This window comes from Martes martes (genome assembly GCF_963455335.1).
Source record: "Martes martes genome assembly, chromosome: 14".
NCBI classification, from domain to species: domain Eukaryota; kingdom Metazoa; phylum Chordata; class Mammalia; order Carnivora; family Mustelidae; genus Martes; species Martes martes.
Window position 1 is genome coordinate 28,621,447 of NC_137902.1, and position 13,612 is coordinate 28,635,058.

Here is a 13,612-nt window from a genome sequence, read left to right on the forward strand (position 1 = left end):
GTAGGGGTTTGAGAAACCCCTGGTAGGTATCAAATTCCAACCTTCCTTCCACAAAGATATTAGATGCCCAAACACCACACCTCACCTGCCTGGTTCTTGCCTCCTGCTGGTATTGGTTGGCTTAACATTGACGCATATGCCTGGCCCACTCCCCTGTGACTTTTCCCAGCCTTTGGCTGGAAACCAAAGGAGTTGTGGCACTTTGGTTCCTCTCCAAAGGGTCTGGGGAAGTGAGGCAGTTCCCCCAGCACATTGCTTCAGGGGCTGGCCCCCAAGACCTTGAACTTGGAAGGTGCCCAGTCCAGTTCCTTTCCCATCACGTGGATTCAACAAATGCCAGCCCTTCTCGTTGCTTTTTGTCCTCATTCACACTCTGGCTGCTCATTTGGGTTTTTGTTTTTTAATGCTGGCATTTGCTGCAGTAAAACCTTACCCATCTGGGGCCCAGAGTAGAACGCAAGGGCTTTCCTGTAACTTTAACCGCAGCCTCACACCTGGCCTTGAGAACCTCCCCTCCTCAGCAGGTGGGCCTCAGCTAAGATAATTCCCTGTGCTCCACCCCACCTTCATCTCTAATGTGAAACCACATCAGAACCGAGCCCTGGGTGTCTCAGTGGGTTAAAGCCTCTGCCTTCAGCTCAGGTCATGATCCCAGGGTCCTGAGATTGAGCCCCACATCTGGCTGTCTGCTCAGCAGGGAGTCTGCTTCCTCCTCTCTCTCTCTCTCTCTCTCCTCTGCCCACTTGTGAACTCTGTCTGCCAAATAAATAAATAAAATCTTAAAAAAAAAGAACCGAGACCTTTCAAGGGCGAGATAAAACATTCCAGGAAAAGCATTTTCATTTTATTTAAAAATTATTTACAATTTGTTAAGCCTTCATAAATACTTTATTTTAAAATCCTCTTTTTTTTTTAACTTTTTTTTTTAACCTGAAGAAAATCTTGGGGAACGGAGCAGGGAATGGGGAGGGGAGTGGTGACAGGCTCCTTTGGGATTTTGCAAAGGGATGGATGTAACGCAGCAGCAGTGGCCTGAGCCCCGTGGCCTGAGGGGTAACGAAGATTAGCCAGGCAGGCGCTGTCCAGCCAGTGGCCAGCGGGGCCAGAAGACTGCATGATGACAGTTCTTGCTGGAAACTCACTGTTGGCCGGTTTGGGTCTCAGGTTCCCAGCATGGAGGGGCTGACGCTTGGCCTATTCCTATTAGGTAGGAGCAGGTGTTGGGGATGGGTGGCAGCTATGGGGTTCTCTAGGGGTCATGCACTGCTGAGCCTCAGGGAGAGTTGGGCAAGGGGGGAGAAGTAAATCATCCATTGCAGGAAAGGGCATCTCCAGCTGGAAAGTCCTTCCACGTGCTGTGGCCCTCCCATCTGCAGCACCTGCTCTGGTTGGTGGGGAAGAGGGGACAAAATTACGTGGGGGTATGGTGACGGTACCCTGGTGTGTGCCAAGGCTTTCCAAAGACTTCACTTCTTGGCAGGTGCTAACTTTCCCCATTGGTTCGATAAACACTGGAGAAGAGCGCTTGTCTCAAAGTCTGTCTCGGACTGGCCCCTATTCACTTCACTCTGCATTGCAGAAACTTTGGGCTGAAAGTTTCACTAATTAAAATAGTGGTTTTTAACCCTTTGTGGGTCTCAGACCTTTGAGAATCTCCTGAAAGCTTTAGCCCTCTGGACAAAACAGGTAAGAACACATACACTAAACTCTGACAGTATTAGGGGTTTCACAGACCCTCTGAAGTCCAATAATGGACCCACCTGGGGTGACTGACCCCCAAATTAAGAACCCCTGAGTTAAAGGTTCCTTTGGGTTAGCATTTTCTTTTGAGATGCAAATAACCCAGAGGAATTATCAGTCTCCCCCTCTCTCCTTGTGATTACTGACTGAATGCGTGTGGGGTGTGACATTAAAGGTTTTGGGGGAAGGCGTGGGAAGCCTGGATAGTATATCCCAGGGAAAGATTTGAGAATGGTTTGGAGATTGAGCAGGCAGAATGGGATCACTGGATCCCTGATAGAGGGAACTCAAGAGATGGGAGATAGAAAGGGATACAGGTGTCCCAAAGACAACCTTCACTTACTCCCACATACTCCTGAAGGTTTATTGGCGGTGTGGTTAGTGAGCTGAATTTTAGTTATTGAAGTAGGTAGGGAGTCATTCTGCCATCTGGTGGCCATACTTGGAATTGCATTTGCTCTGACATCCAGGTGAAAAAAAGATCTAGTAAAGTTCTTGGAATAAAGTACCCTTAGCTGACCTGCTGGGGTGGAGGAGTAAGGGGTGGGGTGGAGTGGAGGGAGCAGATGAAAAAGAAGAGCAATTCTCCAGTGTTCCCATGTAATTCACACTGAAGTCCCATGAGAGCTTGCATCCTTCTTGGCTGACCTGGGCACTCTTTGGTTTGTCATGGCTAAACTTGCTTCAACAGCTTAGAATTTTTCTACGTAAGTTTCTGTTTGTTTGTTTGCTTTGATTTCAACTTAAAACCTGAAGTTCCATCTCTGGCTCCCAGTCCGGTCTCTGTTCTCTGCTCCTCCTCTTCCAGAGCAGATTTACGACTGGATCGAGAACTGCTAATTGGGAGCCAAAAAGATATGTCCCTGGGAAAAAACAGTGACTTGAGGTTCCGTCTCATGGTCTTCCCATTCCAGCCAAGACACACTTCCCTGGCTGCTAGAACCCTTATCTAACAGGAAACTGGTCACCAACAGTTTTCTGTTCTGTACCATCCCATGCCAACACAGCCGGGTCCCACTGCATTCAAGTCCTGGAGGAAATCTCGGGGCATCTCCTGCACTGACCTTCACCTGCTTCTCCACTGTCTCTGTGCCTGTCTGCCGGTGGCACCTTCTGAGCTGAGCGAAGCATGAAATATGGCATCAGGGGATCCCAAAGAACAAAAAAAGGAGTCAGGGGTCCCAGAGTGGCATTGTCAGCTTGGGGTCATTTCTCCTCCAGTCCCAGACTGTACTGTGGAAAAGACCATTTCTAGCATGTTCCCCCGGAGGCATCTCCATCCGTGATGGCCACAGCAAGGCTCTGAGTCAAACTGGAGGCAACAAGGGGGAATCTGCCAAGCTGACAGCGAGGGGTGAGGAGGTGGTAAGGAAAGCAGAATGCTCTGTCACCTGTGGGAGGCCTCGGGAGACGCAGAAATGGGAGGGTGGGTTCTCCCTCAACGCTGAATCTCACATTCCCAGCAAACAGTCGGCCCTGTCATGTGATCAGAGGCATTAAATTGGAGTTCTCCTCAGAGGCTCTCTCTCCATCCGGTGACCTCTTCCGTTTTCGACCACCTGGAAAACAATTTGTAAGGGTCACCCTCTGGCCGGGAAGAGGCAGAAAGTTTGGCAGGAAGTAATCTGCATGGAATCCCAGTGCAGGTATCAGCATTGGTACATCTGGAAGGATTAAGGCAACGCTTTCTACCTGAGATAACACCTCCAAAAAGCCAGGCTAGTGTCAGGGGAATGGAGATCCGCCGCCCCCCCCTCCCCCCACCGCCACCGGAGGTTTGAGTGAAGCCCACGTAATGCCTCAGGATCATCTCTCCATCCCCTGAAGGCCCTGGCCCAACTCATAGTCAGATACCTGAGAGAGGATTGGTCTTCCAGCCCATGATGTTCCAGGAGCCAGGGTTTTGGTGGGTAGCTGGGAGTCATGCCCACACATCTACATTCTGTAGCTTGGAAACAACCCTCCTTCTGCAATGGGGCAGGTGGGATAATCCCATAATTGTCCTCAAGGATGGAGGGGCAGTCCATCCCCAGCTCTGTTGTCTTTAGGAAGGAGTATTTTTCACCTTGTTCTATCTGCTATCGACTTCCTTCCATGAAGGATATTGCTTTCCTTGCTACTAAGTCTCCTGGACACAAATTCTTTCTTTAAAGGATCAGACAGTAAATCTTAGAGGTTCTGCAGGCCATCTAGCCCCTGTTGCAACTGCTCAATGACGCCATTATGACCATAGATAACGAATGGGTCTAGCATCCAATGAGTCTTGATTTATAGGACTCTGATTCACAGGCAGGAGAGGGAGGTCAGGATTTGGCCATGACCATGGCTTGCAGACCCCAGTCCTAGATGACCGCCAGCTGAATGGGACACATCCCCAAACTCTCAAGGGCACAGTACTGGCCCAAGCCCATGGGTGTACTCATCAGGTTCCTGCAAAGAGTCAACATGCTTTTTCTAGTGACCAGGTGGTGGGAGTCCTTCATCTGGGCAAAGAGCTACTCACTTAAGGTTCTCAGAAGCTTCTTGCCCACGGTTTCCTCAAAGTCGCTACTGCAGGGGCTTGTCTCTGTGTCCAGGTTGATATTACAGCATTCACTGTCTGACGCTGAGAGAAAGGAGAGAAGAAAGAACTCAGGTCTTGCCAACACCCAGGGAGCTAGGAAGGGTGACTCTGGCTGATGCTTCTCAGCAGGTAGCAGTTCAAAACCAGAGGCAAGGCCATGGTGGCCGTGACAGGGAGGGATGCCCAGGGAGCCGTGGGCTTTTGTTAGTCAGCAAGGGGCACTTTAGGGCCACAAAAGGAACAAAGATTTCAGGAGCGAGAATCCAACTATCCAAATGTTCTTTGGCAGGAGAGGGGAGACGAGGACAAGATGTTCTCTGTTCAGTATCTCTGCCAGACCCAAAGCATATTTGAGGACCCTGGAGGTGGGGTTTCACCTCCAATACTTGCTCAGACCCGGGAGATCATGGGACTCAATAATAATTAAGCACACGTCTCTAACAACTCCCACCGAACCCAGTGGGGGTTCAGAGGCACAGAATCTCAAAGCTAGGAAGAGGCCCAGGCCCTTCAAGCCTGTGAGGTAAGGACCTGATCTGGGAGGCAGAGTGGGGTGGTGGACACTTCTGGGGGTGCTTGCTTCAATGCAGTGTTATAGACCAGACAAGTCCCTTCTCTGGGCCTCAGGGTCCTCACACGAGGTCCCTGTATCACACAAGGCGATGGACTAGACGAACTCCAAAGACTATCTTCTCCATTCTTTTGCCTTTGATACAATTTCTTGCTACATGCTTTAGCTACTAAATTCAGTGTGCAAGGGAGAAAAAGAACATCCGTTCTGTATTCAGGTCTCAGAACGGTGACTCTGTATGTCCCAGATACTCTGAATTAGCCACAAGTTCAAATATATTGGCTTACTGACCACAGAAATGGAGAGCACTTGCTGGATCATTACCCTGGACTTGAGGGGTCTCAGACTATGGACTGGAGCAGGTCTGGGAGGCCAGGTGGGGTAACTGCTGCCTTGCGGGGACAGGTTGGGGGGAGCACAGGCGGGCTGCAGGCTTGGAGAAGTAGATCTCGGCAAGGCAGGTACAAGAGGATCTCAGGACTGGTGGGTCGCTGGGAGCTCGGAGCAACACCACTGCCAAGATGGAAGTGTCCAAAGTCTCAGAGGGAGGGGATAGGATCTCAGCGCTCAGGACAAGTCCTACAGATCACCTCTGGCCCAAAGGAAGGGAAGAGCCCTGTCAGTAGGAGGAACAGCTGACTTCAGTCTCCTCGTGTGTAAGGCAGGTCTAATGAGAACTTCCTACTATGCCCAGAGCCTGGTACCAAGCACTGTGAGATGCCCTCTGTATTTGCTATCTCATTTATGCCCAAAGCTACTTGATGATCTGGCCACCGTGATTTATATCTCTTAACATAAGGAAGAAACTTACCTATTAAGGTCAGGTCTTCCTGGGAGAATGGAGGGAGGGGCCTGAGGAGGGGCTGGAGCTCGGTGTGTGTGTGTGTGTGTGTGTGTGTGTGTGTGTGTGTGTGTGTGTGTTTCCCTTCCCTCGCTCGCTGTGAGAGGAGGTGGGAAATATCACATGGGGGCTGGCGTTCCTCGCCCGGCTCTCCCCGGGGCCATCCCAGCGCCCGACAATGAGGACCCCGATTTCCCTCCCTGACCTGCTGTCGTAGGAATGGCCGCAGAAGACAGTGAGAGCTGCTGTGTGCTCTGCTCCTCGAGGTCTGTCATTTCCTCCTGGGTGAAGGCCATCTCCTCCATCCTCAGGTACACAACCTCGCCGGGGCTTCTCAGCCCATCTGAGCGGCTGCCTGGGGAGGACAGCAAGTGTGTGACCAGTCTGCTCTGGAGAAGACCCGAGACTCCAGCTGGCCTCGGATGGCAGCTCTGGGCAGGGGTGAGGGAGGAAGGGGGGGCTGCACTCAGCCCGGGCCGGGCCACCCACCCGACTTACACGGCAGGCTGTTCCTCTTGCTCAGGAGGGTGATGGCAGGGTCATCCTTGGGGGTCTGGGGCGTACCCCGGGTCGTAGGGGCTTTGGTGGAGTCTCCGTCAGTGAAGGCCTCCATGTCGGGGGACTGGGGTGAGCTGTCCATGTGGCAGGCAGTGAGTGCATTCTGGTATTGCTGCCGTGTGATCTGGAGGAAAGAGGCAGAGTGGGAGGAAGCTCAAGAGGACGGGGCAGAGCCCTCTCTGGATGTGGTCAGCTTCTCCAAGCTCAGAAGCAGCTCTGCTAGGGTGCGTTGGAACGCCTGGCCTCTGTGGTCTAGGATCTATGAACTGGGTCCTTTCTCAAGCCGTACCAGCCTAGCAGTTGAGGGACAATGTGTCCCCGCTCTCTTTTTTATTGGCTCTGGGCTCCTCAGTGCACCAGGAAGAACTAAACTTTCTTCTCCTGAGACTCGGGAGAGGATGGAGGGTACCCTCGATTCGCAGGGTAGCTGCCCACGGACAAGTTTTAAATGCATACAATTGCCAAGGGCCCCCATCCTGAGGATCAGTCGGGGACTGTGGGAGGGACGTTCTGCTGCTCTGGGTCCTCCCGTCAGGAAGCTGGAGGCTGAGGCCCAAGAGCACGTGGGCATTTCTGATTTGGACTTGGGCCACGGCCGGATGTGGGCTCCCGCTCCTATGTGGGAAAAGTGCACAGCAGAGGTCTCCCAGTTGCCTCCTCAGATCACAGGAATCTTACTTGTGATTTTACTGATGTATCGAGCCTCACCTACAAGTAGAAGCATCTAGACAGTCAGGCTTAGCCAGAGCAGAAGGGAGCTTCCAGAATTCCAGGCAGGAAAAGTATGGATCAAATGTCTTTTTGGAATACGGAAAGGTTTATTGGTCATTCCTGTTCTCTGGGTGTATGTCTGCCTGATATCCTGGTTTCTGGTAAAAAAAAAAAAAGGGCACTTTTCTGCACCACCCAATATGGAAACGTGATACCATTATTCAGTGAAAGGCCCTGGGTGAAAAGTGAAAATGGCCCATAGCGGTACATCCTTCCCACGTACCACAGCCCCTTCAGTGTTTCCCTTCTGTCTTCGCTGCATTTAGCTAGACAACTGGCAAAACTACAAACTGTTCATAGTCCTCCTCTTTCCTTTAGGGGCAGGATTGGGATTACATGTGGGAACAGGAAGGGTGTGCAGCTGGAAACAGAAGAGGGAATGGTTAAGATTTCCACTTGGAACAGAGGTTGCTAGAAGCTGGCTTGGTATCTGGCAAGAGCTCTTCCGACATCGGCCCCTCGCCAACTGCTCACTCCTTAGCACCTGCTCCCAGGTCCCCCTTTCCCCAGTGGCTGGAATGTGCCCCATGCCTGGCCTCCCTGGGGGCTGTGGGTGATGGTCGAACCCAAGGCCAAGAGTCAAGCCTAGACCGCTCTGTCCTCACACGCTCTGGGTTGACTCTTCCTCACCTGGGGCTCATCCCACTTCTGCCTTCCTCACACACTGGCTTTCCTCCTTTCTTTGCTGCACGGGCTGGTGCTCTGGTCATTTTTATTGAATAGGTGAGTTAATTTGTTCTCCTTTATTATCCTCTGATGTTCTTCCTACACTTTCTAGATCCTATGGTCTTCCAGTTCCTCCAGAATGTTTTAAAATTATTTAGTGCTCATCCCGAATGTTTGATAACCATCTTCACCAAAATATCTCCACGACCATTTAGGCAGTGAGCGTTTCCTCTCTATAAAGAGAAATGTTCTATTTTCCCTCAAGCCAGGAACGCACTACTCTGTTGGACATTAACCATCCTTTCTTCTCTAACAGACTTCAGGATATCGTGTGTGCAGATCAAGCACATGCAAGCACAACTATTCGAATTGCAAAGCACCTATTAAGAATGTGTGTCTTTTGTGATCCTTATGGGACACACACATGCAGAGATCCTAAGCTTCTAGCCATACTATTGTCCATTAGAGGGGACAGAGTTCTCTTGATGGTTTAAAACCGTGACTCTCAAACTTCAACATCAAGATCACCTGGAGGGCTTGTTAAAGCAAGATTGCTGGGCCCCACTGCCCACATTTCAATTCACTCGGTCTGGGGCGGTGCCCAGGGTGGGCATTTCGAACAAGTTCCCAGGTGATGCGGATGCGGCTGCTTTAGAGATCACACTCTGAGAACCACTGACTTAAGACCTGGTTAAAATCAGACACAGCCCTGGGGCACCTGGGTGGCTCAGTGGGTTAAAGCCTCTGCCTTCGGCTCTGGTCATGATCCCAGGGTCCTGGGATTGAGCCCTGCATCAGGCTCTCTGCTCAGCGGGGAGCCTGCTTCTCCCTCTCTCTCTGCCTGCCTCTCTGCCTACTTGTGATCTCTGTCTGTCAAATAAATAAATAAAATCTTAAAAAAAAAAAATCAGACACAGTCCTTCTCAGGTTTTTGCTTTTCTCCCTTTAAAGGAGTCAAACGGATAAAGTGGCAAAGCGTTAACGGGCATTGATATTTTTCAGGTCAAAAGGATATGTTCTGTGTATTAAGGCATGTAACAACCGGGGTCTCCACTTAGCATCTGAAGTCTTCAGTAGATTCAATGGGATTGCCGACTTTTGCAGCCCCCTCTGTTGGGAAGTGAGAAGAGAAGTCAGGCTCTGAAATTTCCCCAGGAGATGTCAACTCTGAGCCTACCCTCAGTCTTAAATCTTATCTTGAGTCAATCAAACAGACCATCAGGCATGTATTAGAGATTTCACCACCAACGGTCTGTCATGCAGCCCAGGCTGATGGTTCAGGGACTTGCAATGCTGCAGAGAAAGGATCAAAGTGACATGCTAATTATTCATGCCTCCTGGGACAGTGCTTCGCAACCTTGGCAGCATATTAGAACCACTTGGGAGGCTTTAAAATATCCTGAAACTCAGGCAACACCCTTAAGCAATTATATCCAAATCTCTGAGAGTGGGACGCAGACATCAGGATCACCTCAAGCTCCCCAGGTGATCCCAAGTGCGCACCACGGGTGAGAATCACAGCTCTGGACTCTTAGAAATGCCCCCTGTAATCAATTATTATTTTGGCTCCCCTTGATAATTGCCTTCACTGATGTTCAACTTTCCTGCTGGACCCCCAGCTTGCACAGAGGCCTGAAATAAGAAACCTCCATATGAAGAACAGAAACTCTGGCAAAACTACAGATGAAGCCAATATGTATTACTTTCTGATGCCTTCCATAGTTCTATAGAAATCTGTCGGATAAACCCTTCAAGAAATGACTGCCAGGAAAAAGCTCCTTTCTATTAAAAAAAAAAACACAAAACAACCCTCCTTTCTACAGATAAATGATGTACTTCCTTACATCACATGAGAATCCAAATATCCCACTAGGTTTGCCCTCTTTGCTTTTATGACCAGGAAGCTCACAGATAAATTTATTATTTACTGAGAGTAACAAATTCACACCTGATAGCTTTTTCATCAAACTGGTTTGCAATTTTTTTCTCATTTTCTTATTTAAAGCATCATTGGGTTAATTTTTTGGGGGAAATCGTATACATTGCTGGAAGTTCTATAAATATCCTACAGAATAGGACTGATACTAGGTGTTCAGATGTTGGTGGAAACCCTAGCACTAGTGTTACCCTTAAGAGCTTGCTTTTGCAGGGACAGCTTGGGATATGAGGACGGAACCTTCCATCCATAGAGTGTATTATGGCCTACAGAGCACTGGGATTTGTGTTATCTCCTTTGCTGCTCATAGTGTGTGAGAGCGCTTGTGATCCTCGGTGTGCAGATCAGAAAATGAGGTCCTGAAATGTCGAGGGATTGTCTAAAGTTGGACGGTTAGCAAGCTTTCAGACTCCCAGCCAGTGCACTGTCTCCTAGGCTGTGCATTTTGCCTGGGAAAGTGCTGGTCACTCTTTGGAGCCAGGGAGATGGGGAAGTGAGATGGGGGAATTCCAGAGGGGGCAACTCTAGAGTCTCATAATGGTACCCCTGCAACCTAGATACTGGGATTTAAAGGACTTTGCTCTTGCTCCCCAGGGACAACCATCTCAATCAACCTGGGCTCTGTACACTGTATGGCTGTCCCCGGCAGCACAAGGCTGTTTTCACAGTCCTTTTGGGCAGGTGTCCCAATAACTGCTTTGTAGGCTTGGGGTCTACAGGCATCTGACGACTGAAAGGACTCTGGCACATGGCCTGAACCAATGTTGCCATCAAACCCAATTCTCTAACGTGCCCAGAGCCTTCCCCTAGGTGAAACTTTCTTTGGGATATTGTAGCTTCTCCTGGCTTAAAGGACAGAAAGTTTTCCTAAATGAACCCTGATAAGCTCAACAAAGGACTTGATGTTACTCTTTTTGAGTCAACCAGTTAGTTTAGATTCGTCTTCTAGTTTCGTCCCAGTTTTGCCACTTTCAAGCTGGGCAACCTTGGCAAAATCATTAACCTCTCTGAGCCCATAAAAGAGGCCCAGAGATAATGAGATAACATCAGTGAACCTGTCATCCAGCTGTTAGAAACGACTGTTTGCAACATCTCTCACAAATTAACTTTATAATGGACATACACTTCAAAGAAAGGGGTCAAACCTACCATCTCATTATGTCTAAATGGTGGACAGCACATCATGAAGTAGGTGGGGGCTGGGGCCATGGTCCCTCTGCCCCTGGAGAAGGAGTGAGTGGAGGGGCTGCCAAAGCAGGACGAGGTCTTAGGAAAGTAAATCCTTAACTAAGAAAATAAAGCAAAAGACAAAGTAGGGGAAGGAAGGAGATTCCAAGTGGGGACAATGAAAAGAGGAAGATAGAGGAGAGACAGTGAGTGAGAGAAGACAGGAGGGAGGGAGAAGGAAGGGGGTGTGCTCTGGTTTGACTGAGATGGATTTGGGGGTTCAGGGCTCCAATCAGCTTGTGCATTTGCTGTGGTTGCCAAGCCAGAAGCCTCTTGGGAGTGTTGCAAAGTGCTGTATTTAGTTTATTTTTGGAAAGGTTCTGTCCAGGCTGCATGCGCAGTGAGCCATACCATTCTCTCTTTGTTCTTTAGAAAAAGAGATATCATCCTCTGGTAAGCTGGAATCAAGGATCCAGGAACTCTAACCCTCTTTAAGCATTGTTCTGGAGTAAGACAAGGAGCTGGGCATAAAGTATTGTTTCTAGCATCCCTTCCTTACAAGGTACTGAGTTCCCTGTCATGAAGGCATTCACACAGACATTAGATAACCACTAGTTGACAGTGTTAGAGGGAAGATTCAGACAACCCCAGCTAGGACCCAATATCAGTGGGCAGAAGCATGGCTCTGGGGGTGAGGGTGGGGGTGGGGGGTTGCCCAGTTCAGGGGCAGGGGCACCATACCACGGGTTACCTTCTCTCTCTGTCTCACAACTGTGTTTTCACAATGCTTCCTCTTTTTAAACTAAAAAAAAAAAAAAATCATAAACTACTGCCCTGTCAACATGTCACCTTCAAAGAAATTGTTGACAAGGCACCACTCTAGAAAATGCATTCAGGAAACAACCTCTCCCCAGCTACATTTCTAGATTCAAGCGTTCTTCCCCCCACCCCCCCACCCCTTCAGTTCTTTTTTTTTTTAAAGTTTTAATTTTGCTTCAAGCATGACCTTTTGTCACTTTGGTTCCCCTGTTCAACCGTCTGAGAACTTCTTCCTCTCTGGCACGGTACCATCCAACAGAAATAGAACGGGAGTCATACGGGTAGTTGAAAATTTTCTTGTAGTCACATTAAAAGTAATAAAAACTAATAGGTGAAATTAATGTTAATAATGTTGCATTTAACCCAACATATTAAAAAAATTCACTTCAACATGGAATCAACATAAAATTATGAATGGGGAATCACACATTCTTTTTTGTGTGTGTGAAGTCCTTGGGATCCAGCAGTATTTTATATCTACGGCTCATCAGTTTGGACGAGCCACGTTTCGTGTGCTCTGCTGTGTGGCTGTGTGGCTGTGCTGTGTGGCTGTGTGGCTGTGCTGTGTGCTGTGTGGCTGCTGGCTCCCAGGCTGGACAGCAAAGGTCCAGCAGATCAACCTGAACCTCTCTGCCCAGTTTTGAGAACACAGATTTGCGTCGCCAGTGGTACTCCCATGGCCTGCACACAATCACGGGACCAGCTGCTTCTTCACTGTCCCTTGAATGCACCTGCCTACTTGCCTTCCACACATCTGTTTATCAGTGTCCCTCCTCCTATTCCTTTCTCACTCTTAAACGCCTGGTACGTTCTCCAGCAACATGGTGCTTAAAGTATGTCCCATACGAATTCATAATCACCTGGGTCACTACAGCTTAACCTACATTTCTTCTCCCTAGCTAGATTTTAATCTCCTCATAAGGCAGAGGATAGGTTTATATTTGCTTAGAGTACCCCGTAGTGTCTAGAACCATTAATAATGCTAATAAATACGTACCGACTCATTCACTGAGGAAATCAAACCGCTGCTCAAAAGGCAACGTGTTTTATTCTCTCTTTATCACTGTAGCTGCAAGCATTTCTGAGCAACAGCTTGAGTTCAAATAGTCTTCTCTTACACGTGGCCAGTTAAGAACTCACACAGCCGCTAAATTACAAAGGAAATGGAGATCTGTTTATCTTGGGAATAACCAGAAGCAAGTGCGCCCTTCTGGACACTTTGACTTTTTAGCCAACGTGTTCAGAAGTTAACCTTCAACCAGGATGCTGTCTCTCCTATCATTTTATGACTTTCATCCCCCAAAACATCATCCTGCAATTTAGGGATTCTGCCACCAGATGGTGATGGGGCATCTTGGTCACGGTTACACAATCAAGACCATAAGAGAGCTGCCAAATAGTCTAATAATGATATTTATAAAACACAATTTTTAAAAATTCATAAGGATGCTTTGGTGCCTCCATTCATAATTCATTAACTATGATTAATCACAGCTTCAATAGCTCTCCCAGATAATCATGAGATACACCTATCTAATTTGGTAACTAATCTGGAAGTCAAATTACTCCTGGTCTTGATAGCTGTTCTGGAACTACAGTCTGTTGGACATGAAAAACCCTTGCAAAATCTTCCTGCAGCCCCTCACAGGGGCTTGGGCTGTGAGACCACCCCTCTCGCACAGTTCTTTATGCTGTGGTTACTTGTTTATCCTCTCTGGTCCCCTCCTAGCATGGAAGCTCTAGAAAGGCAGGAGCTCACGGTCTTGTTCACCACAGTCTCCTGTCAATGCCGAGACAAGCACAGGGCAGGCCTGCGGTCAGTACTGTTGAGCACTTACTCACACTGTGACTTCCAAGTTTTCTGCCCACAAACCATGTGACAAGGACTACAAACCAATGAGAGCTGACACAGTAGAGCTTCTCGGCTCCCATTTTTTCCTACCTCCACTGCTGAGGAAGGCCTGCAATGAGAGGGCCTCT

The 13,612-nt window shown here is 48.7% G+C and overlaps 1 protein-coding gene across 2 annotated transcripts in view; it reads right to left on the reverse strand.

Moving 5' to 3' along the window:
* Window positions 1-3,219: 3,219 nt before the first annotated feature.
* Window positions 3,220-13,612, reverse strand: part of CNNM1 (cyclin and CBS domain divalent metal cation transport mediator 1) — a gene marked incomplete at both ends in the record, with an annotated part of 56,136 nt that continues 45,743 nt past the window's right edge. For both annotated transcript variants that reach the window (XM_080823036.1, XM_080823035.1), the window contains 4 exons: window positions 3,220-3,299; window positions 4,244-4,345; window positions 5,921-6,070; window positions 6,214-6,397. In XM_080823036.1, coding sequence (XP_080679162.1) covers window positions 3,220-3,299; window positions 4,244-4,345; window positions 5,921-6,070; window positions 6,214-6,397 — 516 coding nt within the window. The remainder of the gene's footprint in view (window positions 3,300-4,243; window positions 4,346-5,920; window positions 6,071-6,213; window positions 6,398-13,612) is intronic.